The sequence below is a fragment of the Molothrus aeneus genome, chromosome 5 (genome assembly GCF_037042795.1).
Source record: "Molothrus aeneus isolate 106 chromosome 5, BPBGC_Maene_1.0, whole genome shotgun sequence".
Taxonomy (NCBI): Eukaryota; Metazoa; Chordata; class Aves; order Passeriformes; family Icteridae; genus Molothrus; species Molothrus aeneus.
This window is the reverse complement of record NC_089650.1, coordinates 56,552,414-56,580,268: the sequence shown is the minus strand read 5'-3', so window position 1 is coordinate 56,580,268 and position 27,855 is coordinate 56,552,414. Positions and strand designations below refer to the sequence as shown.

General features: G+C 41.1%; 1 protein-coding gene across 1 annotated transcript; it reads left to right on the top strand.

Moving 5' to 3' along the window:
• Positions 1–27,540, top strand: CDHR3 (cadherin related family member 3). The gene is made up of 16 exons (XM_066550223.1): positions 1–70; positions 2,790–2,992; positions 7,314–7,482; positions 9,781–9,866; positions 10,855–10,949; positions 11,054–11,158; positions 14,941–15,089; positions 16,420–16,609; positions 16,913–17,075; positions 18,572–18,671; positions 18,829–18,927; positions 19,533–19,774; positions 21,279–21,450; positions 23,021–23,265; positions 25,796–25,977; positions 27,501–27,540. The coding sequence occupies exons 1-16, from the start codon at positions 1–3 to the stop codon at positions 27,538–27,540; spliced, it is 2,310 nt and encodes a 769-aa protein (XP_066406320.1).
• Positions 27,541–27,855: the final 315 nt, after the last annotated feature.

Sequence of the window (27,855 nt, the reverse complement as noted above, 5' to 3'; positions counted from 1 at the left end):
ATGAAGGACAGGGTCATAAAGACAATGAAGAGCATGCTCCTTTTCCTAGTTTTCCTGGGAGTAGTATCTGGTAAGAACATGATTTCATTATGCTGCTAAAATTAGAACACTGTTGGCTGTTATACTTTCTCTAGGGAACTTTATAATACATATTTAGGGATCAGACACAGATGGGAAAAATCAAGCAACAATTATTTCTGACTGAAATAGACTGGGCTCTGTGGTTACAGCAGTATAATGAAGAGAATATGACTCTTTGCTAAAACTCTTTTTTGGATGAGGCACTTCATTTCTAATAGCCACTGCTCAGTGAGTCAGCACTGGAGTGAGAAAGGAGGTCAGCTCTCCAAGAAACAGTAACTAGTAGTTATACTCCAGTATCCTACTTTCAGATATTGATAATATTTCTCTTTGATAAAGTACAACAAGCAACCAAACAGGACCAAACAGAGAGAAGGTTGTGGACAATATTTGTAGTATAACATAAGTAACTTTGATCAGTGTAAATACATGGGAGATTTGCCAATATGAGTATTTGCACATTAGCAACTTAGCAGATCTTCAAGCTGTCTGAAGTCTGAGTGGCACATAAAGCACTGGTGTTGCTGTAGGCTACTAGCTCGGGTAGGGTCATTTTACTCTCAAGGAACTGTAAGAGTTCTGCCACCCCTCAGAAACCTGTCAGTATTCAGTGGTTTTTCTGATGTTCCCAAAACTGTGATTAGGACACTGCCTGCCACTTTCAGCTTTCTTTGAAAAACAGCACTTTTCTAACTTGCATGGTTGTGGATAGAGAAAATCTTGAAGGTGTTACTCAAGCACACTGTAAAGACTGGCACATCACAGATAAATAAGTCTTAAATATACATAAACTTCTCCAAAATAATCTCTTTATTGCTTTGTCTTGGACTCATCATCTGTCAATGATTGTCATTGATAATTCTGATTAATAATGTGTTAAACTGCTACAGAAATATTTTGTTCTGCAAAGTAAAGAGGTAAGCAAGGATTTGTGAATATGGAAGGAGAGTTTTTGTAAAATTGGTTGGAAAAAGAAGAAGCCATTCAGATGCAGCACCTAAAATTTCAGTTAAAATGAAGAGCAAGAAGTTAGAACTTTTAATTTAGAAAGACAAATTCTGAATAAACAGCCAATGCAATCTTTGGACATAACACAAAAATGGCAACTCCTTTCTGCATTTCTAAATACTGTAAATTATTTCATTGGTTGTATAAATGGTTTCCATTAATGAACTGTGGCTTGATGAGTGAGCTGAATTCATCAAGTACTGTCCACAGGAGATTACATTTGAAGTTCAGCTCCACTTATGGAAATGTATCTCCAGAAGCCCCTCTCAGCCCAGCCTCATTTACATGGGTGATTTTTGTTGATGATGTTTTCCAGAATTTGTAATAACAGTAATAAAAACTTAGTCCTTCACTGTATCTTGCTCCTGCTGACATAAATCAGTAACAGCTCAGCTGAACTCAGTCCTACCAGGGTGCCAGACTGACCTGTTTCAGTCAGGTCAGAGATTAACTCTTTCAGGCAGTTCCCATCTCACAGTGTCCCTCATCCCACCCTGTACCTGTAGAGTATCTCCAATGTAATTTTTTTCCCTAAATGCCAGAGTGATCCCAGCTGGATCAGTGACCCATGAACCTGCTGCATCTGCTGTGTGGGAGCATGAGAATCTCCATGCAGCTCTAATGGTCTCAGACTAGTTCCTGTAGCAGCTTTTCACCTTGCAACTCTGCAGCAAAAAAAGAGAGTTCATGGAGCTTTTGTCACAGTAATTGCTGGTGTATGAAGAGCCTGTCCAGACCCTTGAGTGGGCACTATCTGTCTCCCTCTTGGCACAGAGTGTGTAGAAGTTTGGCTGAACACAGCCAGCTTTCTTGGAGAGTGTTTTGGATGAGCCAGTGAAGCATCCCCAAGCAACAGTCAGCCCTGCCACAGTCTGGTGTTGAAGAACCTTGCTGGTTCAGGGATGGGAGATTACTGAAGTGTTGTTTCAGGGCATCAAAAGCAGTCCTGATTTAAGTTGTCTAGACACTGTTCATAAGATGAAGCACAAAGGCCTTTGTCAAAAATACCAAAAGCTACAAGCTAAATGACAGAGAAAGCAAAAGTTTTGATTTGGGGAATCCAGAGGTCTGGACAAACAAGGAGCTTGTGCAAATCTGCTGGATGCCTCACCAGCATGTGCAGCTTCCATGCAGTTTTGAACCATAGGGTGCTCTTGTGGGCCTGCATCTTCTCCAAAGACTCCAGGCTGCTCTTCCTTGCTCAGAGCAGGAGACATGACAGTACACCACTGAAACTGTTATGAAATCACACTACTCAAGAGCCAGGCTTGCACACAGCTCCTATAGAAAGAATTAGAAGAGGAAAAATGGAGGAAATAGGTGCTGCAGGTAGTGTAATCTACAAAAAAACATTGCTTCTTTGGTATCTGGGTCTGTGTGATCCAAGGTACTTCTTGATGTAACAGTGAGCAGAGGCACTAATTAGTACAGGGAGCAAAATGAAAAAATAGAAACATTTTGGGCTTCTTTGCTTCTGTATAAAGGCATATATGAAGTAAATGATGCAGTGAAGTAATACTTTTACAATGAATAAATTAAAGAAAAATGGATTCTTTTGCCATTAACACTGGATTTACACCACATGCCCTCATTCATAGGTAAAAAGAGAGTCAGGGCATTTTGTGTTCCTTAATGACAGCTCTTCACAAAAGCTGTGTATTTGTTAGCTCAAGTAATTTTGCATTCATTTTCATCTGCAGGAAGAAGACCCCAGTTGCTTCAGGGCTTACCTGCAACAAGCACTGTCGAAGAAAACTCTGCAGCTGGTGTGGCAGTCTACAACTTTAATGTGACTCTTTCTCCATTGGCTTCTGAAGGTGTAGCAATTCTTCCTACCATAGTAAATTCAAATCCACTCACAGAAGCTTTTGCCATTGAACCAAAAGGAAGTCTTGAATTCAGGGTGAGTTTTAAGTTTAACTTGAGTAATTTGCAGTTGTAGGCTGATGTTTCCTGGATTACTGAGCACTGACAGTGCACAATATCTCATCTTTTAATCAGGAAAGAATTTTAAATGCAGACTGTGGTGTTATTCAAAAATGCTGCAATAGATATGACAGATGAATAGCAATAGTAATTATGATTTTTAATTGCATCTAGGAAAAATCACTCATCATAATAATTCCATTAGTTCTGTGATAGAAAAAAATCTGTGATTTTTAGAAAATAAGAGGTGAAGAAGAATGTGGAGGATCTGCCTCTGTTTTGAGGTTTTATCCAAAGCTTTTCAGCTTAATATGTATGAAGTCTCTGTGAAATGAAAGTGCCTTAGTTAAACCACATAGAGCTTCTGTTTGGCCACTCTCACCAAGAATGAAAATTAATTTGTTTCACTCTCAAAATAAATGAAGCTGAATTAGATCAAAGTAATTTTTAATTCTGAACAAAGGCTGTGACACATGAGGAAGTTATCTTGATGTAGGAGTTATCACCCTTCCACACATCTGTGACCTGTCTCTATCCATTGCATGCTCTTGTCCTATGGCAAATGCAGAGAAATTTCAATTACTTCAGGCTGATTTTCACTGTTGAATAAATCAGCAAGTATTAGCTCCCATTTGTCACAGGCAATGAGTGTTCAGATGCATGATAACTTGTCATTCCACTGCAACTTGCTTCTACATCTGAGCCTGAACAGGGACACTGAAGGGTGGCTTTAATAGATACAGATAGAAATGGTGAAGAGTCTTAAAAAGGTGGTTTGAATATCCTTTTCTGGGTGTTTCCAAGGAAGTTCAGGTTTTCACAGAATTGATACAACAGCTCTTTTCTAGTTCTCTTTGCTGGTGATTCTAGGAGAAAATTTGGGAAAGGAAAGGCTGTGTCCCTGGGTGCTATTGGCTCATGGATTTGATGAGCCTGCAGGGAGCTGCTGTGGCTGCCATGCTCCAGCCTCCCAGCAGAGCACAAAGATCACTTGTGCCAGCTCTGTGGTGGCTCTTTACTGCTCCCCAGCCAGGTCAGTGAAATGGTTAAAAAACCTCTCAAAAAAGCCATCTTTCACTTGTGAAACATAGGGTGGGACTGTACAAATACCTGGACTGGGTCAGCTGAAGAGATCATAGAATCATAGCATTATAGAATATGCTGAGTTGGAAGGGCTCCTTCAGGACTATCTAATCTAGCTCCTGGATCACCCCAAGAATCACTCCAGTGCCTGAGAGCATTGTCCAATTGCTTCTTTAACTCTGCCAGGCTTGGTGCTGGGACCACTTCCCTGGGGAGCCTGTTCCAGGGTCCAGCCACTTTCTGGGTGAAAAACATTTGCCTGATATGTAACCTAAACCTCCCTGAACTCTGCTTCATGCTCCTTCCTTGACTCCTGTGTAACAATCAGAAGGAAATGGATACATCCCTTAAACTGGCTTTGCTGACAGACAATCCATAATGTAGGACTCCTTTCCTAGGCTTTATTTTGGCACTTTGAATTAAAGTGATCCCTTCTGCTGCAAGAAAACCCCTCAGTCCTTTTATATACCTGCTTGCTTCCACCCCATGCCATCTTTATGTTATGATGCACAAGAATTTATATTTCTGCATGCTGAGTGGGACTGAGAAGTTAATATGGAGGAAAAATAACAGACAAAAAGTCCCTCTTTGTTTTTTTTTCATGGCAAGGATGATGGAGAAATTATTGTTCTAGAACAGTGGAGGATGACACAAGGATGAAAATGAATGGCCAAAAAAGCTGGAGACTGGAGACTGCTTCTTCCAAAGTGCCAGTTTGTATCCATTTCATACCACAGCCACATTACCAGAATGGCCTCTGAACCTTTCTATGTTTTGCTTGAGCTGTTGCTTTTTTCAGCATTTCCTAAGTCACTCGGGGGACTAGAACAAAGAGTTTGAGCTAGTGAATATCAGTCATGAAAAAATCATAAAGCAATCTACATAAAATTCTGCAAATTAGCAGAGGAGTGCTAATTACAACTTATAAAGCAAGGATAAATACATGGGTGTTCTTAGTTAATTTATTTGATGAGGATTGCTACTTTTAATTACTTATGCTATGTTGTAGGAGATCTGTACAATATTTCACAAAAAGTGATGTGATCCAAAACCAGACACCTCAGTTCTACCTGCTGCCATGAAATCTTTGTTTAGATATAGAAGAAGGCAGTATTTCATGAATGAATTATGAGATTACTAAGTACCTGCTCGAATAGACTCTTCAGTATTTATGAAGCACACTTAGTCCTGTTGCAACAGCAGAAAGCAATATCACATTTCTTGATATATTTTGAGACTTCTGAGAAAGTAACAGTTTCTGAGATCTCAGTCTTGTCCCTTCCTCCTCACCTTACTCCTGTTTGAAGGTTCTCAGGAGCAGATGTGTGGAATACATAAAAACCTGCTGCTGCCTGAAACTACCTGGGTGCTCGTAGTGGTGCTCTCTGAATGTATTGGTGGTGGAGCAGGGAGCAGGGAACAGTGATATTCTCATGTGGAATGAGTGATAGATAGTTTAGGGGTGACTCTAGAGCCCCTTTCATGAAGCCTGAAGCTGCTTCAAGTGTGTGCAGTCCTGCCTTTATCAGTAAGCTTTGCTCCTACCTGAAGGAAAGGTGAATTCTGGCTCACACCCTACACCAGTTGCATACTGTTCCCAAAAAGATTCAAAAGCAACCTATAAAGAAACAATTTAGATTCACATCTTCATTTCTAAGGCCTTTATAAAGGAGGGTGGAAGATGTGTATTTAGACACATTTAGTCTGGCTGTTGTTACATCACTAGTGAAAATATTTGGCTGTGAATTGGAGGGATAATCTCCAGAACACATAACTTCTTAGAACTGGACTGTTTAAAATGTTGAATTTATTGTATGTGTTTATGGTATTTAGATCTCCATCAAACATTCATTTTGAACATCAAGCTTTCCACTGTTGTGACAAGCTTTTTAGAATGTTTCTTCTGTGTTAGCATCACTTTTATGGGAAACTTGTTTCTGTACAGTAGGAAGAGAGGAGACCATCCAGGACAGTTATTTTCTCCTGCAGTATTGTAACAAAAAGATCCATGAGGTTCCAGACAGAAGCTGTTTTATGTACCAGAAGGCACAAACCATTTGTGCTTCTCTTTACTCCCCTCCAACTCTTTGTTATTTGTCTCTATTTTGACTTCTGTCTTCTAACTGTGCTGACATCACTTTTGTGTTTGTCCTCTGGCCCACAGCATCTCATCTAAACCCAGGGATTTATTTCATTGTTTTCCTTCTGCATGCTCTTCAGCCTAATTATTCTGCAGTATTGTAAATACACTGACATGCTACTTGTCACATACACTCATGAGCTCCAACAGTTTTCCTTCTCCAGTTTCACAGCACCCTGCTACTGTGTTCAAGCTTCACAGTTTGTTAGTCACACAAAAAACTTAACTGTCACCTTTTCCTTTCTTGTCCAAGAAAAGGAAGATCTAATGGCTTCAGCAGTGAAGATTGAGGCATACAACTTTCAGCATCCTCCTGTTGCTCTGGACTCATCCTAAATCCAGAATGATTGCACTTTACTTTTTTCCATAAAATGTCAGTCTTGTGCTAGTACGTATTCTGTGTTAAGAGGCAATATGCAGAGCTGGAAGCCTTTGAAATAAAATCTCCAAAACAAAATACTTTTTCCTTATCAATCTTGCAAAACTCGAGGCCTAGGCTATTTTTTCAATTAGTTCAGCATTTTCCCCAAACAATTCTGGTGCCTCTCCCAGTCAATGTACCCATAAAGCAATCTGTTTCTGTGGTTTTCCTGCAAGTCTTCTCCCAGATACACATTACACAAGGAAGGTTCTGGTAGCTGCTAGACTACATGGTCTCCTGCCTCCACACTCTTTATTTCAAGTAAAAGATCTTCCTCCTCATGTTCCTAATTCACAGAAAAAGTGAACCTGCCCTTGTGTCTTACAAAGCTTCTTCTGAATTCTCAGTCTCATCACAGCTTGAACACTCCTGAAGACAAAGCTGTGAGGTGGGGCAGCTTCTTCCAGGCTGTCTCCTTCTCAAAGGGCTCCTCACACAAAGGATGAGTTACTCCATGAAGCCACACAACATTTTGGTCTCTTTAGTCTGTTTCTGTCATGTTTTTGCCACTGTTGAGAAATGTGCCAACAAGTACAGGATTATTTAAACACTCACTCTTTACTGATTGAAAGTATCCCTTTATTTGTATTCGCTCATTTGGACTGTAAGTTCCATCTGTTGCATCATGTGCTAATAATAATCTTTTATTTTCAGGTTATTACCACTGGAAAACCTGTCCTTGATTATGAAACTATGCCAAAGAGCTTTGATTTGCAGATTTTTGTTGATGATGCAACTGGAAGAACTGACCTTAACATATTGACTATTCATGTAACAGATAAAAATGAACATCCTGTATTTCGAGGAAATATGGCAATTGAAAGTAAGAAGATAGTAGAATTTGAAAAGAACAATACTTGAAAACATGACATCAGCTTATAAAAATTGAGCTCATACAGTGCCTGTAGGTAACGTAGTCTAGGCATCTTCCTTTAGGAAAACAAGGGAGGAACAGAACTTTGTTTTACACAAAGAGTTGGTATGCTTCATCTTTGGAAATGCCCTTTCAATTTTTCTTGAAGTTTAAAAAAATTTAACCATTTTGAAGCAGCTGAAGAATTAAAAGAAAAAATTATACCAATAAATGCTTTTTTATTTTTTAAATTGGAAAATTGGAGTTTTCTGGGATTATAGCCATTGAGTGTGTAGTTTGTTGGAAACTGGACTGATTTGGACAAGCAAGATAAATTTTAACAAGTGCATATTGTATGTGCAAAAACTTCTGTGGGGAAACCATAAAAACCTTCCTTTGCAGATGTTTTATATCTACATATTGCATTTACACTTTCACATGAGAAATAAGTCAGAAGTCAGTCTTAAGAGTGAGACCTCAGAGACTGTGATCTATGGTGGTACAAATGGAATGAGGCAGAGAGTTCTGTCTCCTACATGGGGCAGTTGATGTTAACCATGCTGACTTTTAGACCAGGGCAAAGATGCCAGGGGAGGAATGTACAGTAGCCTTAGGAATGAGGCTGGAGAGCCTGGGCTGCAGCTGTGGCCGGTGCAGGCTTTGCAAGTCATGCTGTACCTGGTGTGAGTGACACTGCCATTGATAGAAAGGGTGGGAAATAACTGTCTTACTCTCTAAGAGACCTTGCTTATTTACTAATGAACAAGACCTGAAAAAATTGTACCAGATGCATCAGAATATAATGATTTGTTTATTATGTGTTCACATGCAGACAGAACAGTTCACTCCCTAAAGTGCTTTTGAAGACTTCCTGTCCTAACAGCACTGTATGGCCAAGCACACTTCAGCTATTCAGTTTTAAAAAATCTGAAAATATTAAACTATGATCCCTTTGTGGCAGGTATTCAGAGCTGGCTGCTAACCCCCAGGTCTGCACTGACCACACTGGAGTGGTGAAGCCCAGCTGCAGCCTGACTTTTGCCTGCTGCTCAGGGATGTGTTCAGAGCAGCCTGCTCACATTCAGCTCTCCTCACTGATGCCTCCTGAGCACATTGACATCCGTGATTCCATACAATACTTAGTTTGTAAAGCAAATTAGCTTCCCCCAGGGAAGAGGCTGTGTCATCTTCTCGAGATAGCTGGTGTCTTGCATATCATGGGTGCCACTGGAATCTAATAATAATTAAATCTGACACTTGGAGGGATCGACACAGCATGAAACACACTACGTGGGAGCTTGTTACAAATAAAGGCATCAGCTTAACTCTCAGCTAGAGCTGCCATAAATTGGTGAGCACAGATGTCTGATCTGTCTCACTGTGTGGCTCTAGTTAACAGTACCAGCCACAATTAGACACTAATTGCACATTTGCTGTTTATGAAAAAGCATCTCCCTCTCATTAAACTTTGCATTCATGTTGTTGTCCTCTGGGAACAACTCATTACGCTGCTCTGGGATTCCCATTGCTCTGATGAGGAGCAGCAGTCAGTAGGGGGTCACAGTGGAAATTAATAGTCCAGAAAGAGCAGATCCAGCAGACACAAAAGGGCATAAAGCAAATAATGTGATCTGAAGATCTGTTGTCCTGTTAATTGCTCTGCCCAAGGAGAGATGAGCCTGTTGCCAGTGGGCCAGTGTGGGATAGCCCAGCTGTAAGAATCCCAGGCATGGAAATGAATGTAGCTTGCACTGAATTATCAGCCTTAGCAAAGCAAGCATTTAAGTCAGTGCGGTCCATTTGCTAATTATCTGCTTCACAGGTGTAAAGGAAAAGCAGGAATGAAGAGGAAAGCATCTGAACTCTCCTGGCAGGGCACAGGGTGTGGACAGGAAGGGGATGGTGGTGAGGACCTAGCACAGGATTGTATTCTTCCCATCTGCATAGTAAAGAACCCCACAGATGTAGCCCAAATGCACAATTTACTCCATAACCTTTGAACAACTCAAGATAGGCCATAGGGGAAGATCAGTCTTTGCCTTGGAGGGACAATCCATATTGCAGTGGTGGTTGCCTGTTTACAGATATGTAATTGGTTTCTTTTCATCCTTTGAATATCTGTGATCTTTGTGATGATTTTGGAATTACACTTGTGAAGTGAGAAGATGCAGCAGGCAGTAATACATGCTGACAGCTTCAGTGCATCAGTCTCTTTGCTGCTGTGCCCTTTGCTTTATTCAGATAACACTTAGTCTTACATCCATGCAGCTGTGATGATCTATGTGCTGGAAAGGACACCTCCAGAACGCATTTACCAAGTTGATGCAGCTGATCCTGAAAATGCAAAACTCAAAGTAAGTTGTATTAAACAAAAAACTCCAGAGATTATATAATCTGCTGTGTCTGAAATGTGAATTACCATCATCTTTCAACAACTTCCTTCCTTATCAGAAACACAGGAAAAGTTTTAATCTGGAAAAAAAGAAGCCTTCTCAATACTAAACTAAGAAAAAACAGCCTTAATGCTTGGACAAAAACTATATTTTAAGTTCTTAGCCTTCCAAAATTAAGGAATATCAAAGGCAGAATTTGATATAGTTAATCAGAGACACAGTAGAAATTGTGAATTTAAAATTTAAAAAAGGCTTACAAAATGTTTCTTGTAGATTAGAGTGACTAAAAGTAAAAAAAAATTTAACCTTCTGTATCACAATTTAAATTCTCTTAAATCAGACAGTAGGGAAATCACAAGGCAAATGAATATCAGGTTTTGGACAATCCCAGAACAAACTGTGACCTACCTTCAGTTATGAAAATGTGTTGGCTGATCTGAAAATACTCTTGGTATTCAGAAAAACTTGTGGAAAATGATACATTGGTAGCTGGGGGAAAGTAACTGCATTTAGCTAAGAATTATGTTGTATCTTTGCTTAATTTAGTTTGGCTTTATAAAATACAGTACATTCAAGAACTGAACCCGAAGATGCTGCTTCAGTGTTTAGTGTTATTCAAGAAAGCAATTAACCTTAAGTCTGTCCTCAGCCTTTGCCCAGTCAGGCTGAGCTGGTGAGGAGGGAAGCAGAGCTGTGGGGGCTTAGCTCTGCTTTGTGGGTGAAAGCAAGGCAGTGAGGTCCATGTGCCTTCTATCCCCTGACACATCTGAGCCATAGGAAGCTGCAAATAAAGAAATGCTGTTACACCCTTGGACAGATGCTCAGAGGATTTTGCAGGTTATTTGCTTGGTGCACGACCCTCTGTAACTTTCCCTGTTTTGCAAGGCAAGGAATGACTGGAAAGGTGTTTAAAGATAAAAAGACTAATTTCTTGTTCTCTCCATTTCAGTATTCACTGCTCCCTGCAACAGCACCATTTTTAATCAGCGAAAGTGGAGCCATTTTTTCCACAAAAGAATTTGATTATGAGAAAGATCCACATAGGTGAGAATGTATTTTATTGCCATGGCCTATTTGCTTATAGCATTCAGAGAAATGTTTTCTGACATACACAGAATGATTCTTGTTCTGTTTTTCTTATTTAACAGTTACTTCTTAAATATAACAGTGACAGATCCAGATGGACTCAACTCAACTAGAACAGTGAATATAAATATAATTAACATCAATGATGAAAGGCCTTACTTTACCACGTGAGTAAAAATTTTCCATTGCTCTCAAAATGTAGGTGATTTCTCAGGTTTACTGCTTTGGCACCAGTGGGAGGGTTTAACATAAGGGCAAATAACTATGACAACAAAATACAGCTGACAAAAGTATTTTAGTTTTGCTATGATTCCTATTCTTATACTGGAAAGCTTTGTCCTGATGTCACTCATTTATTCTTATTTGTATTCTTGATAGTTTAAAGTTTTCCAGGCTCTGCCTTCACACTAAGAACAGCCAAACAAGCTTGTTTTACTTGTTAGCATTTACAGAGGTTAAAGCTATGCAAAGATCTGTGGACAAGTTCAGACAAGGAGGTTAATTTCACCTGGTGTGCATACAATCATATTGGGTTTGCTCCTTATGCACGTGTGCATTTCACCATAATTGTGTTTATTCATGCAGAAATGTCTAGACATAAAAAGTTCTCCCTTTTGATCAGTCTTCTCCTCCCAGACACACTTGTAAACAATCCTGGTGATCTTCGAAACGTTGTTGTCTCTTACTGTGTCATAAGCAGGAAATTGTGTCATAACACACAAGTCAGAAATAGCTTTTGAAGGCTAATGGAGTCAGGATATATTAAGAATTTAGAAAAATGGGAACAAATATGCCTGTGCTACAAGCAGGCTGTTTTGCTTTGGAAAGCACAATGGGAGGTTGTTCCTGAAGCAGGAGCTTGACAATTATTACAGTTGATCTGACTCTGTTGTTGATTTATCTATGTCACTTGCATGAGACACTGATAGGATTTAAGGCACTGTCATTGTGTCTCCTGATTGTGAGACTCTACAAGGTCCCTGCTGAGAATATTTATGATGGCTCCTCTCCTGCCATCTCTGCAACAATGGAGACAGGATAGCACCTGGGGCCATGCCAGGAGGTTCCAGCCACTTGTTTGGAGCAATCTTCTGGGTGTTGTCTTGACCCAGAGCAATGCATGGCTCCTGGGCTGAGGCCAGTGATCTGGACCTTGGTGGATAAAGGGGTAAAGAATCTGAAGAAACAAAAGAATTAAATGTTAGAAATAGGCAAGAATTGTTGTTGCTGTTGCTGGTGATTTTTCTTTTCGCTACCTACTTAATGCTTGAACCTCATGTCTGCAATAAACAAGAACATTAATAACTCATTCCATGTTACTGTACCTCTGCATGCAGGAGTGATGCCTTGGGAGGCTGCCTGGAACAGAGGCTAGGCAGAGTTAAAGGAATAAAGTAGGTATTCATTAAAAGGCCTTCAGAGGATACACCTTGGGCAGTGCAAGAGCCCAGCCAAAGCTACACCCAAGATGGACAATGGTCACGAGTTTTCACACTTTTAGAGGTTTCATTCCATTTACATGTTGGGGTTAATTGTACAATTACAGCTTCAGATTATGAAGTCTCATCCTCCCAGATGCTCTCCCCAATTTGCTGGTTTTTATCCCTTTGGGTCTGTAGCTGCAATGGTGTCCTTGGTTCTCAAGCTGGAGGATTGTTTTGTCTAACTAAACTGTGAAGAGAACTTTCTAACACTTTATATGAAATTCAGAGTTATAAACTAATGCAGTATCTGGAAAATATGAAAGCTAAAACTTAAGGCATCATAAGGAATCTTCTTCCCAGTGCCAATGGCTGCACATTGTGTTCTAGACTGATTATTCCCTCCTGATGTTGCCATTTTTGTGTATTTATCCTTGTGTCTGGAATGCTAAAAGAGCTCTTTTAAATATTTATCTACTTGTTTGAATTAGTGAAAACTACAGTGGCTTGAGAATCTGTAACACCTAAGACTCATATGGCACAAATAGAGTCTGGTATTGGTTTGAATCTTCTCCCTTTTAGATTGACACTACAGATCAAAAAGAGCAGCTCAGTTTGTAAAGAATTTTAGGTTAAATTGCACTTTATGATCTATCCTTAATATGCACATGTATGGCCTGTCCCCTGCTACAATGAGAGCTGCATGCTGGAGCTGAGTACTCCCTGACATCATAATAATCAGTGGTGGGGAAACTTGAGGAGTTAGCAAACCTCCTTTATTTTATCCCAATCATAGCTGTCAAGAACAGAGTTTCAAAGAGTCTTTTTAATTGTTCCCATAGTATATGCAAGCACATCTGGTTTTGGTGTTCACAACACTACATTGGCATTCATCCTTTTGAAATTGTTGCTGTTAAAATCAATGGAAAACTTGTGGAGTCAGGAAAACAGAGGAGAAGAGAAGAAAACAAGCATATGCTTCCTTTGCAATTACATGGCAGTGACTAAAAGGTCTGCTTGAACCATCCTGTAAAAAGCCACTGGCAGGTGGCAGACAGATGGACAGCAGGACAAGTCCCAGACACAGCTGTATAGGAAGCAGCCCCAGCTGTACTGGTGCTTTGTGCTACGGAGGTGTGCCCAATAATGCCCCACTTCCCAAAATATCTAGTGGGGATGGGATAACAACCAGGTTGCAGCAGGGTTGGTAGGGCTGTGAGGGTGGAGCTGTGGTGAGTTTGCTGTTCACAGAGAGGTTGGAGTTGGGGTCCCAGTGGGCCTAGGGAGTTTCCTACCTTGGGCCAAAACCACTTAGAGCTGTGAGAGTGAGCGGGATCTGTTTCTTTCTGTGTGACTCTGGAAGCAGCAGGACAACAAGGAAGGAAGGGATTCAATGCCAAGACTAGAAACTTCATAAATAACAGACACAGTAGGCTTCATAACCTCCTTGTTTTCTTCTGGCTGTAAGTCAGGTGTTTTTACTGGGAAAACCCTATGTGATTTCTCTCCTGCATGCTTGCCTCTTTTCATATGAACTGACAGAACAGTTGAAGACAGTGTGTCTCCATAACCATTTTTGAAATTGTGAGTGGAGATCTTGAGACGTGGGATCTTCTGTTCTGTCTCTGCAATTCTCTGCTCCAGTTGCTGAGTGCCCCATGATGTGTGTCTTCAGAGAACAGCAAGGACTCTTGTCTTCCTGTACTGGGAGCTACAGAGCAGTCAATTACCTAAGTGGTAGCATAGCATGTTTTAAAAGTGCAAAAAGTATTTAGTCTTGAAACACACTTCTAGTGTTTCTGAACTCTTGAGGACCTTCAACTCCCCCTGAGTTCTAGAATTAGGAGATGCATGTGAGTTTGTGTGTGTTTCAGTAATATAAATCGGTCTTCTGAATTTCCTTGCACCATTTTTGTCCTGGCCCATGCCTTTTTTCACATGTGGTACAAGTACTGAAATTATCCACCTGAGTACACATGTGAACATCAAACTGCCTCCACTGTAAACAATCCTGCACAATTGCCTGTCAGGCCATATTTGACCTATAAAAGTCAATTCATGTTTTTCTGTAATACTGTTGCCCCTCAGAAGGCTCCAGCATTCATTCCAAAAGATGATTAACTACATAACTTATTGTAATTTTTGCTTTTCTCTTGCAAAATGAGGGAATTAAAGGAAATGGCTTTATGAGCGGGTGGCTCTTTAGGGAGATGGATGGCATGACTTGATGGCCTCCTACCTCTTCAGCTTCTGTGGTCCTGTGAAAGTCAAATTGCTTTTACTGTGGAAAAGTTGCAGAGGAAGAATACTTACTTGTGTGGCTGTGTCATGTTTCGTGACCACATGCCAGTTCTGCTACATGTCCATCTGGCAGAACCCATGACTGGGATATTTATCCAGACATGCAAATAGCCATCTCCGAGCCCAGCAGCACCATGGCTCTGCTGCTATAGTTGGCTTCTCAGCTAAGTCTGTAATCAGCTGCCCTTACAAACAAGATGCATGCTTTGCTGAATTTTATCTTGTAGAAAACAAAGAATATACCGGATTCCAGAGGAGCAAAGCCCGGGCACCAGTGTTGCCAATATAACAGCTAAAGATCCTGATGATGGAGATTCTCCCAGCAGACTTTTCTACAGCATCCAGTCATCTGACAGACGTTTTTCCATAAATCCAGGTCAGACAAACAAAAATGTGACTTCTGACATCTGAAAAATAAAATAAAAAAAGATGTTTATCAGAGAAATTATTTTTATCTTAGTTTTAAATAGACTTATTTTATTTAGTGGCTCCCTATAGCAATAAGGTATGCTCAGTCCCTTATAAGGGTACAATTCTTTGGTCAGCTGACCAAGACTTGATAAGCTATCTTGAAGAAAGTAGACCAAAGGTGACTTCTTGACAAATACTGACTTGTGACTGGAGGTGGTTCCATGGGTGGAAGTAAGATTGCTGATTTATTTTTAATCTTTGAGGACCGCAGTGACCCTTCTGGGGCTCCTGAAATATCTGCAGGTAGTTAGACCGTGATGTCCTCCCTCCTGTCTGAAATCCTCTCTAGCACTGAGGTGCACAGCAAATCTACGCCTCAATTTCATTGTTCCATTCACAACCCTCCTCAGAAAAGACCATCCAACAGAGTCCTCTTTCTCATGGTGATCTCATCTTCTTCATGCTCTCTGGGGTCTGTACATCCGTTCCCCAGGGGTTTTGCCTCCAGGGCTGGCATTCAGTGACAGCTTTGCTCCTTGTCTGCTATTGCTTTGGATCTGTTTATCACAGTTGTAAGAAGTGCCACACAACACAGTGCTGTAGGGGATCAGGATGATCCATAAATGCTTTGGATTCCCTATGCTCTTTGGCCTTGTATTGCCACCTTCCTCCTCATTACACTCCCAAATGCAGAGGATTTGTGAACAGTGTGCACTGTTCTTTTAACTCCTCTATTCTCTGGGAATAGTACTGTGCCATAAAAATCTTCTATTTCTGACAGAGGCTAACAGAAGTGAAAAAAAAGTATTGAGTGGCTGACCAGAGCACTTGGCACAGTCTGTCACAGCTCTGTTGATCTGTGAGTAGATTTGGATGTGCTGACGGATGCTTGAATGATAACAGTGCAAAGAGAAGCTGTTTTGCTAGCTAGGGAGCCAGGACAGCACAGGCATTAGCAGCTTGTTGTCCTTGATGCTCTGTGAATGCGCTCAACTCTGGCTTGCACTAGAAGCTTGAGAGCAAGGGAGACCTAAATGCTTTACAAATCCTCTGCTGAGGCCTCCTAAGGTGTATTTTTCAGCAATGGTATCTAGCCATTAATCTTATCCAGAATGTTCAGAACCATTTTGCATCGCTTAAGAAACTAACTAAACCCGCCATGATTTGCACAGGACAGAAGACTTGTTTTTATTCTGTTACCTTTCTGTTGAGCTGCCCTGCCCTCTTGCATGTACACCATGACTGTTTGTTGCTTCCCCCCATGGTGAATGTCTGACTTCTGGCTGCTCTGACAGCAACTGGAGAGTTGCAGGTGGCCGGGAGGATCGACCGGGATGCGCTTCCACTGCGGCTCCATCCCAACATCTCCCTGGTGGTGCAGGTGGAGGACAGCCCCAGCAGTGGCCATGCCAGAAAAATGGAGATCACCATTGTTATTGAGGATGTCAATGACAACCCCCCAGAATGCAATCCTTCTTCCTTCAGGTATGGAGTCTCTTCCTTGCCTTGGTGCTGCCTTGCTGCCCCAGGCCTGTGTGCAGACAAGGGCACATCGCCAGACCCACAGCTTGAGGCTCAAGTGGACATTTATCATCAGCCTGCCCATTGTACTGGGCTGCTGTCCATCACAACACATGGGTCACTGTCTGGGTTGCTTCCTCCATGGTTGCATATTTAGATCTAGGATTTAATTTAAAAAGTAAATCAATGTTTTGTCCTGTGATATACGAGGAGTTCAAAAGCAGAAATATTAGTTGCTTTGACGGGAAATGTGTTTGTTTTAAACAGGAAAGAAGCAAATGAAAATACCACTCCTGGGACATTTCTTGTTGATCTTAGAAATTACTGTAAAGATATTGATGCTGATCCATCAAACAACCAATTTATTTTCACTGGATTATCTGGTTTTGGAAGCAATAACTTTGCTCTGGAGTCCACTGGAAGACTTATGGTCAGTCATTTGTGGCTTTATGCTAGATTACCCCATTAGAGAAGTCAACTTATGAAATATTAAAAGGGATTTTTTAAATTTATTGTACAAAAAAAAAAATTACTGTAATCCATTTCACAGTAGGTGTGATGTGGAGAATGACTGTTTTGACTGGTTGTGAACTATATACCCCTAGATAGGATGCTTTCTAAGGATTCTACAGAATTTAGTGAACAGAGAGTGTTTTCTTCAGTTTTAAATAAATGTGCTAGATATGATTAAAAAAAAATTCTTTTTTAGGGAGTGTGAAGCACCAACTTTGAAATGGATAAACAGAGAAATTTGATGCCATTTCATACCCATTTACTCATGACAGACTGTGGAAGATCCTTGCTATTCAGCATGAAGAATTTAAATACTTGAGAAATCTCACACTCAGTAACTGGTCAGAATCGTAAAATCACTTAGAGTGGCAAATTTTCACAAAAGTGTGGTGGGATTTGCACTTCTGTGATTTTGCATGTCAAAATATGGATTCCTTATGCTGATAGCTGCTGGCAAACTGGCATTGGCCAGAACCCCCCCAGTTCCTGGACATGTGCAATGGTGGTTGTTTTTTTGCTTTAAAAAAACCCCATGGACAACTGCAGAAAGAAGGAAACAACAGAAAACAGGCATTCTGTCTAAAAGGCAAGAGTGCTACAGGAGCAGTAAAATGATTTTGTATGGTTTACTTTAATTTTAGAACTGAGGTTTCCTTGTCAATAAGAACTGCTCTTAGCTGCTTCATCTGCCAACATAAAAAGCATTTTCCTTCCTGCACAGGATAAGATTGTTGTCAAGCCTTTGATCCCTGTGTATGTGCAAGGTAACAGACTACACCAAGCAACCTGTTCCTCCAGGAACCTCCCTGAAGAGACAGCCAGCAGGGGATGCCTCTGTGTTAGATCCCCTGCCCCAAAGTTTATGAAACTTCCACAGCAAGATAGAGAGCTCAGAAGATTAGGATTTAAATCTCTGTGAGCCACCACTTAGTAACAATTTGGTTCCTGGGAAAACACTCATGGCTGGACCTGATACCTTTTTTTTAGTGTCTGCAAGCATGAGCTGAGGTAATAGCTCAAGCTATTGCTGTTAGCAATTACAGATCCTTGTTGAGCCAAGAAAGGGCAGCATAAACAGCCAGCTCATTACACAAGCTTTGAATTGACTAGGTAAAAGGTCAAGACCTTATCATCCAAATGATTAAACTTCCTGCTCTAAAGGGGAAGAAATTTTGTTGGCAGAAGTGTAAGCATGTAGAAAAAGCCTGGAATTCAATCCTGGAATTGACTATTAGTCTGTGTTATTCCTATAGAACAGTTCTATATACCCAACGGGCAAATCATACTTACAGAATGCTGAAAAGAGTAATTGTCATCATGTGTACTGTGACTTAATGTTTAGAGGTACAAATATGATTATGTTCCTTTCTATTTAGATGACTGGAATTGTTGATCATGTTCCTTTCTATTTAGATGACTGGAACTGTTGATCTAGAAAACCCAGCTAATCCAGGAGTTGAAGTTTATACTTTGACTGTCAGGGTGCAAGATATTGCCCATCCTAACTACTCAAGCAAGTATCCCTTTTACATTTCTTTTGATAGTTTTCTGTGCTGTAACATCATGGAAGAGGAATACCATATGTATTTTGAATATATGCATGAGAAAATTTCACAGCCATACTTAACTATGATTTAATCTTCTGATATAATCTTCTGTTATATTTCCAGATATCATCTACATTTACATCAGGATAAAGCCAGTGAATGAATTTTTACCAGTCTTCTGTAATTTATCTTACGTATTTAGTGTTTCAGAAATTACTAAAGGTACAGTAAGTAGCACCTAAATGATAGAAATAATGTTGCCAAGTTGTTAAGTGCCTTTTTGCTCCAAATGAATTTTCATATATGTAGATGAGGCAAATGGCTCAAAGTTCCAGTTCAAATAGGGTCTCCACCATACAACCACCTACTACCCTTAAATAGACTAAACTGGCAAAAACTCCAATTGTACAGATGGAAGCTGAGACACAGACAAATTCAGCAATTTCACAAGAAATCTGTGGCAGTGCCAGGAACTGAACTCAGATGTCTTGTTTTAGACTGTCTTTCTGCTCGTGCTAAATTAGCCTTTTGGAGGGACTGTGGTGGTGCACAGAAACCTTTACAGACTGACACAGATGAGTGAGGACTCCCTTGGCCCAGCCATGGAGCACTTCTGCTGAGGTTCCCTATACATTCCTGTGTTTTGGCATTTATTGTTAGCAGCCCATGTACAGGGGAGCCATAGCACACCACAGGGAACTAGTGCTCATCACACAGTTGCTTTATTTTTCTTGGGTGAAAAACTCTAGCCAAATCTTTAGTTCAAAGTCATCTGTACCTTGTATTACTTTAAATGTTAATGAAATATGGATTTTTTTGTCTCTCAGTTGGATCCAGCATTGGAAGAGTGCATGCCATAGACAAGGACTGGCCACCCAATGTCATCACTTACTCCATTGTAGCTGGAGCTGGCACCAGGGATTATACAAATATCTTCTGGATCAGCCCAACGAAAGGAGATGTGAGGATTTTAGCTAGATTGGACTATGAAACAACTCAGAAACATATTTTCACAGTACAGGCCTCAGAGAGACCTGTAGAAGGTCAAGAGAAGTCTACAACAGCATCAGTGAGTAAATCCACTCTACTACTTTGCCTTTACCTACATCTTTCTTTCTTCTTCCTAGCAAGAAGACACAGTAAGACACTGGGCAAAGCACTTTCTGTAAAAGGCAAGTGCAACCCTGCCCAGTTAGATATTACTCAGATGAAAGAGGTGGTGTTTACTCAGTCTTGGTTTATTTCTCACAAAAAGGATAAAACCATATTTTAGTATTTTTGACTGTGGTGTTTGCTTCTCAGACTTTTTTTCCTTATTTTACCTGGACAGCAAAAATGTTTTCTGTGCCTTAGACAATTTAAGTTATTCTATATAGCTACAGAGGTACTAGAAAATAGAAAAAGGACGGGGTCTTGAAGCCAGGTAGCACAATTTAATTGTAGCCATGCTTAGTGGTAAACTCTTTTTGGAGTCTGTGTAGTGTCCATGGGCCCTCAAACATGCTTTTGATTATGTTTGTCATTTTCTTCCCTGCAAAGTGTCCAAAGTAATGTGAGAATTGTGTTGCAGAGCTGTGTTTTCATGGAGTAGTACAGAGAGGATGTGGCTTTAATAGCAGGATTTGGCTTAGGTTTTCTGCCCAGACCTATTTTATTCAGAAGAAAAAGTATAGATGCTATATCCACAAAAGTATTTTATAGTAACTTTTTTCAAGGGATCCCAGTGTTCTTCACAGACAGAGTCCTTTTGACTTCTTTTCACATCTTCTCCCACATGACTGCTTTATATTTGATTTTTACACATCTCTTGGAGGTAACACAGGTACTAGGCTTGCTCTTCATTCCAGCCAAGCACCACCCATAGAGTTGCTACTAGGAGGTATTTAATCTCTTTATCATCTATAATGTTTCAAGGTGACTATTAATGACATTTTAGCATCAGAAGCTTTTAACAATGCCAAGATTATCTGTTGTCTGACAAACAAACATTACAAGAAGGAACTTTGATAAGGGTAACCTTTTTCTTTTAGCTAACTAATCCCAGGTGACATCAAACACATCTGGTTCTACTCAGGGTGCTCCTACCCATGCAGGAGGCCATTACCAGCATTTCTCTCTCACTGGGAACCGTCTATAAACACTTTTCCTTCCATGGATCATACTCTAAATGGTTATTAAATATTGCTAAGAAGCATAACTAATGATTGTGAAGCAAACTGAGAGTTTTGGAAGGGAGTTTAATGATTCTGTGGTACTATTATTATTTCTCATTTTAACTATAACACAATTCAGATTGTTCAAACAGACATATCAGCTTGCGAGGCCTTCACTTTTGGAAGATGGCTCAGGTTATAGAACCTGTTCCCAGAAAAATGCTGATCACAAGAAGAATTGAAGGACAAATGATCACAGACATTTTCTGGTAGGAGCTAGGTTGGAAGGGGACTTCAGTGCTCTTCAACTGTTGTTGATCAAAGAACAAAACGGGCAAAAGCAAACAGTTTCTGAAATGAGCAAAATTCTGTCCTGGCACAGTGAAGCAGCTTCAGCTCGCTATTGCTCTTTTCTTCCAGGTAACTGTGAATGTTTTGGAGGTAAATGATGAAGAACCAGTTTGTTCACCCAATTTCTTCTCACTTCAAATCCCAGTCGATTTAGCTGTTGGGACCAATATTAATGGCTTCAGGATTGAATGTCAAGATCGTGATTCTGATCCCAGGTCTTTCCGTTACTTCATTACTGAAGGTACTGTGTCACGGTGGGCGAGCTGGGAACAGTGGGAAAAAATACCAAATGCTGATAGTTCACTTATATTTATAAACAAATATCTAACATATTTGTGTGCTAATTTCATGGTGAGCTAGCTGTGATCCACAAGTTCTGCATATCATTACACTGATCCTCTCCACAAGCAGGTTACTGGTGCTACAGGTGCTAGCAGCGGGAACCACTCCTTTGCAAGGCTGCATTGCCTGTCATTAATTAATAGGTTATTAGTTACACAGTTGACAAGAACTTCAGAAGAATGAGCTGGAATGATATGCAGTGTCAAATTTCTCTTCCAATTACTGCTGAGTAAATCTTGAGAAACAATGGAAAGTTCTGTATCTCTGCATATCTCACTATCACATAGATGCTGGTGCTGTGTTCAAAACAACTGCTTGAACCTGCATGTCATAGGTCCATGCTGTATAGAATAAACCCTTCTTTTAAAAATCCTTCTTTGAACCTCATGAACAGCTGCATTCACTTGGAGAACTGCAGTGGTATGGGGTGATACTCAGCTTCACAAAAATGGAAACACACTCTCTTGGGGCAATTCCTTCTTTTGTTGCTGAGGCGACTGCTGTGAAGGAGGGAGCAGATTGTCCAGGTGCCAGTAAAAAGCTGTGAACATTAAAAGAGAGAATCTCTGTCCTACTGCAGCCCCTTGATGCCAAGGAGGGGCTCTACAGACATTGTATTGACACATGATTCCGTACAAATAGCATGGCTGTGTTAGTTAATCAGTGTCTGACCACAGGCCCAGTCCTGGTGGTACAGACCTGAGCTGTGTCATGCATTGGCCTCTGAGCCACAGAGCAGCTCATGGCCCTTTTTGTGCTATAAAACAGACATGGCCTTCAAGGGCATGTCAACTCTTGATCTCTGTGGGGCCACAAGAGCAAAACCAAAGCACATTTGGTGCCTTTTCAAGGCTCTGATATCCTGTATATGTGGTCTGTCCAGATCCTAACAGCTGGAACTGGTCTGCTTGCAGCCTGGGCCATGAGCAGCTCTTCAGCTACAATGGACAGAAAACAAGGGATGGGGGGCAGCATTTCTGAACTCTCCTCCCTGCCCCATGGTGCTGACAAAGCACTGGAGGCAATGAGTGTCACTGAGCCATTAACTCTCTTCAAAGGCCATTGCCTCTGGGCAGAGGGAGAAGCCATAGAAAGGGGCTGGAGCAGCACTCCAGGGACACCCCAGTAGTGGAATGAGCCCTGCCACAGGGCAGGGTCCTCACCCCAGCTGGGTGTTGTGGGGTGCTCCCCTGGTTGTAAGTTCAGATGATTCAGGTGACCTCCTGTGTGCCCTATGGCTCTGAAGTGTTTCCACAGCCTCCTCTCTGCTATGTCCCCATAGAAGGTCTTATTCTAGATTGTAATGCTTTTATGACTGTATTGTTTTAAATTATTTTATGTGGTACAAGGAAGATCAAGGAGCCCTTCCTGTCATTGGCATTTCACCATCTTCACCACTTGTTACACACATTTACTTTAATGTGGGATTAAAGTAATTTTTTTTGCATCTTGGTGTTACCTTTTTGCAGGCAATGAGAACAGTCATTTCACCTTTTCACCAACTGCTGGCTCCAACACATCTCATCTGATTCTTGCGTCAAGGTTTGACTATGAGAGTGGACTTGATACAAACTGGGTTTACAGTCTGCGTGTCCACATAACAGATGACAATTTAGTATCTGCCAGGGACAAAACTACACACTTAACTAAAACTGGAACAGTCACTTTAAGCATCAGAGTTATCCCAAACCCAACTACTGTCACAACCACTACGGTAAGTTCACTAAAACTTATGTCCAGTTCTGCATTTCTTTTATGGAGTAATCTCCACAGGAGTAAGGAGAAGAGGGTAGATGTATGAAAAAGGAAAGCAAAACCCTGGAGTGCATCTAGTCCTGGGAGGTTCTGAGCCTTTTGCTCTTATGATGAAGCCAGAGGTGGTTCATGTGCTTAGTGTCATGAAGGATTAGTCCCAGGTACAGAGTCATAACATGTGTTTTGTATTTCAGTTTCTAAAACAAAAAGGGCAGGAAGCCAAAGGACCGGGCATGCAGCCATTACCATACAACTGGAAAGTTAAAGATTTTGGCAGCTTTATTAATAAGAAAAGAGCAGGGATTAACCTTTGCCTGGAACCTTAAAATTACCTCATGCATTTTGCACTACTTCGTTTTTTATTCATAGCTATTCACTCCCCCGTGTGCCTCGCAGTTTTGTGGGCTTCTTTATCATTGGAGCACATTAATCTGTGGCTATCAAAGTTGAAACAGACAACAACAACAAATCCTCATCAGGGTCTCTTTTCCAGACCTGAGGTCACTGTCATGTCAAACTTGGAGCAGCATGTCAGGAACTGAAGCAGTTTTGCACAGCCTCAGCAGGTTTCAGACAGCAAATCCAGAGGGGTGGGATGGGTCTTTCCTGACCTCCACGCCCATGTGATGGTCCATGGCTGAGCTGAGTAAGCCTGCACAGCTTCTCGCAGCCCAGGTGGGCTCTAACCCTGCACACCCTGTGGAGCCCAGGGCCTGTGTCCCAGCAGCACTGTTCACCTCTGCACAGCATCCCAGTTGAGCTCTGTCATACCAGTTCAATTTTTGATTTCCATAAGGCTGGTGCAGGATGCCTGGAGAGTTTGCTTTTGTCTTGCCTGTAGATGTGACACAGCCTGAGGGTACAGACCACTCTGTCTCTATCCTTGTACCAGTCATGCCTTGCTGCACCACCTTCCATCATCCACAGTCCATCCATTCCCTGCCTGCCTGCAGATGGCATTATCCTTTTCTCTTGCATGCAGGAATGAAAGTAGGAATATCCAAGTGAAGTGGTAAAAGAGGCCTTTACTATAAAATGGTCTACATCTTCTGGAGGCTTCTGGTAACTGAGCCAGAACCAAAGGATCCTGCAAACAGCACATACAAGTCTGGTTGCTTTGCTATGAACATGCTTAAATCCAAATTTTCAGACTGATTAATAACCCTGTTCTTATCTTATGCTCTTTTGGGAAAGAATAAATGATTTTTTCACTGCCTTCTACTCCTCCAACTTGATGTGGAAATGAAAAGTTAAGCTGAATAAACTTATTCTGTATTCCTTTCCCTTGCTTCACCACAACTACAAACAGTCTCAACCACATACCACAGCATTAAATCTGTCTCCCCAGAGATATCAGCCTTCCACTTGCAGGCTATTTTCCAGAAGAGCACTTCCAATACAGCAAGTTCTCCCATCACTACTCTTTACATGTGTTCAGTGCAGCAGCTCGATGAGTCAGAAACTGGAAACTTGGTGGTGTAGAAAAGAAGCCCCATTACAAAATGTCACTTGTGACTTCAGTCCAGGTGAGGAGAAAGTGGTGGTGGTGATATTGAGATTATTTGAGCGTTTCTCTAAGGATTGGATGTTTTTTTTTTTTTTGACAAGACTCAATAGATTATTTTAAAATTATGCTTAAACTGGAAAAATATAGATACCCTGCTCAATTTCATACTCAATGTGATTACAAATGTCTTACAGAAAATTAAATAAAAACTTCAGTAGGTGATCAAAACTAATAGTACCACACTAGGTAATGAACTAGGTAGAGTGAATGAGTAATTTTTGAAATGTGTGAGAATAGTTTCATGATGGGACCTTAATGAATGAGCTGTTAGCACCAAGTGATGTGCCAGCTCCTAGATGTGTCTCCTGACACTCAGGAAGATGTGGGAGATAGCAACTGCTCAGGAAGTGTGGTTTTTCCTTCTGGAACAAGTCACTGGGTAAAAAAGAAGGAGTTCCATTTCTTTTTATACAATAACCCAGTTCCTTAGGGTTCAACTCCTCTTACAAAGCAGTCTGAATGATTACTGCAGTGAAGATGACCTACTTCCAGTTTTGCCTTAGGTAAAAAGAAAACAGTATCTCAGTAATGGCAGTATTCTCTGAACTTGCCCACCCTCTACCAGTGTGCTTACAGTCTCTCAGGCAACCTGAGGCTCTTAAACCCCACTATGACATTCTTGTTTTAATATAAGACATTGAAACATGATTTGGAACCTCCCCTTTTCCTTGTGTTTTCCATTTCTTTGGGGCCTTTGGCTGCCCCAGGAGCTCAGCAGTCCATCCCATCCATCTGAGCTGCCTTGGCAGCGAGCAGGCAGGCACATGGCACGAGTCCCTGCCTCCCTCCACCTCCCTGTGCCCGTCACCTGCTGAGCCTCTGGCCAAGCTGGGGTGCCTCGGTGCAGAAGTTCAGCCAGATGAAAGGTGACGCTGGTGTCAGTTTGCAGCCCTGAGGAACTCATCCTGTCTTGTTTTAAAAGCCTGGCTTCACTGTTGTGACAAGAAGAGAGAACCTCTACTCTCCATCAGCGTGGTACGTGCCGTTCACTGTCACCCTCGGCGCTCTGCTGCTCCTCGGGCTGCTGGGCCACCTGGGGCTCCTGCTGCTGACAAAGCTCCACAGCTGCTGCCCCTCAGCAGGGAAGGCACACAGCACCCCTCTGTGAGTCCCCAAATGACACTCTGGGCAAGCCCCAGCACCGCCTGGCAGTGACAGAGATGGCCTTTCTGCCATGATGCTATTTGTGCTTTGAATCTTCTCTAGCAGTATGGCTCTACTCGGGCTCCTGCTGCTGACACAGCTCCACAGCTGCTGCCCCTCAGCAGGGAAGGCACACAGCACCCCTCTGTGAGTCCCCAAATGACACTCTGGGCAAGCCCCAGCACCGCCTGGCAGTGACAGAGCTGGCTCAGGCCTTTCTGCCATGATGATATCAGTGTTTTACATCTTTTCTAGCAGTGTGGCTGTACCGCAGTAAATGCTCATACAGCAATATTAATGGGTGTTAATGATATGAACTCAAGGAAATGTGTCCCTGGCACTTTTTTCATAACATTAACATTAGCAGAAGGTAGAAGTGGAATTAGCAATTGTAACCTCTAAAGGCAGCTATGCTCATGAGGCTCAGTTGGAGCCTGTGGCAGACTGTGCTGACCACAAATATTTTGGTTTGTATTTGACCCCCTCTCCAAGGGAGCTCCCATCTAGGTAGTTACTGGATGCATTTTCCTCCCTCTCAGCTACAGATCCCAGTGTCCTTTGCAAATATTGGTGCTCATGCCAAATTCATTGTTCTGGCAAAACTTCTGCAGATTTCCTGGAATTTTACCAAGCCAGTTACAAGGCTCTGGCCCATAAAGCTTACCTCTAAGTGTTCATGCTTGGCAAAAGGCATGGAAGCACCTGGGACCAGCTCTGAGTCACTGTGGGAAGTGGAGAGATCCCTGCTGGCTGCTTTCTCAGTGGGCTGGAGCCAGACTGCCTCTAAATTGACTTTGTGCCTCACAAAACAAAGATAAGCAGTCCTTTAAGTGGTTGGGATTTAAAAAACAAGGATTTCTACAAGTATTCTCAGAATTTGGACATCAATTTGGAAGTTACATTAAATGTAAAGAACTACTAAATGACTGTGACTATAGTTCAGATTGCGTGTGCAAGACATTAAAAGGTTGTGATAAAAAAGACAAATGAATCTAAGATACTGTTATTATTTATTAATTGGGCAAATGATTTATTGGGAACTGGGGTCTCAGATTTAAAAGCAATTTCTATATTTTCAAAAACATTTATAAACTTTCAAATATTTTTAAAGGCATTCTCTGAGCACATCAGACCCAAAAAAATTCACCTTCCTCCCAGGATGGAACAAAATGACAATATCTGAAAAATATTTTTTCAGATTATTTAAATCCATTATGCTATCATCAACAAGACTTTATTATTTTAAGAGCATTCCTTCTTGAAGAAGTGTTAGAGCAATGCTCAGGACTGTTTTCCTGTTTGAGAGCAGCATTAAATGATGCAGATTTTCTGTGAAAGCAAAATCAGAAACCAAATAAATCAAGCAAATCTCAGAACTCGAGGAAACACATCCTTCTTGCCAAGTGAAAGAAAATAATTTTTTTTTTTGGTAGCAAAAATCACGACATTTGTTAACTACATTCTTAATCTTCTGTTCATTACAGGATAAATGCTCCAGGTGTGTACCTCTTTTCTATATTTTAATGCTTCAAAATAAGACCTTGTTTATGATTCTGTGTAAAATCTGTAAATTAATTTCTAGATAGAAATTTGACGCAGTAGAAAGCTACTGAGATTAGATAATCCTGGCCAATTATAGGAGGCCTGACAAAGTGATTTCCTGGCCTTTTTAGTCTTCAAATCTATTAACTATTAGGCAAAACCCAAATTCAGAGTAGTCTGGTATTCTGGCATAGATGCTAAAGAATGAGTGTATTTTTCACACACAATTTATATGCTATCTGTTAAAAAATAATCCCAGCCATCTATAGCACCTTCAAGAGTCCTCTCCACTCTAAT

Bases quoted from the DNA above. Each gene is read 5' to 3' on its own strand.
- CDHR3 (XM_066550223.1), top strand. From the start codon at position 1: ATGAAGGACAGGGTCATAAAGACAATGAAGAGCATGCTCCTTTTCCTA. The intron at 18,672-18,828 runs GCAAGTATCCCT...TTATATTTCCAG, and splicing joins TGCCCATCCTAACTACTCAA to ATATCATCTACATTTACATC. The intron at 23,266-25,795 runs GTAAGTTCACTA...TTGTTTTAAAAG, and splicing joins CTACTGTCACAACCACTACG to CCTGGCTTCACTGTTGTGAC.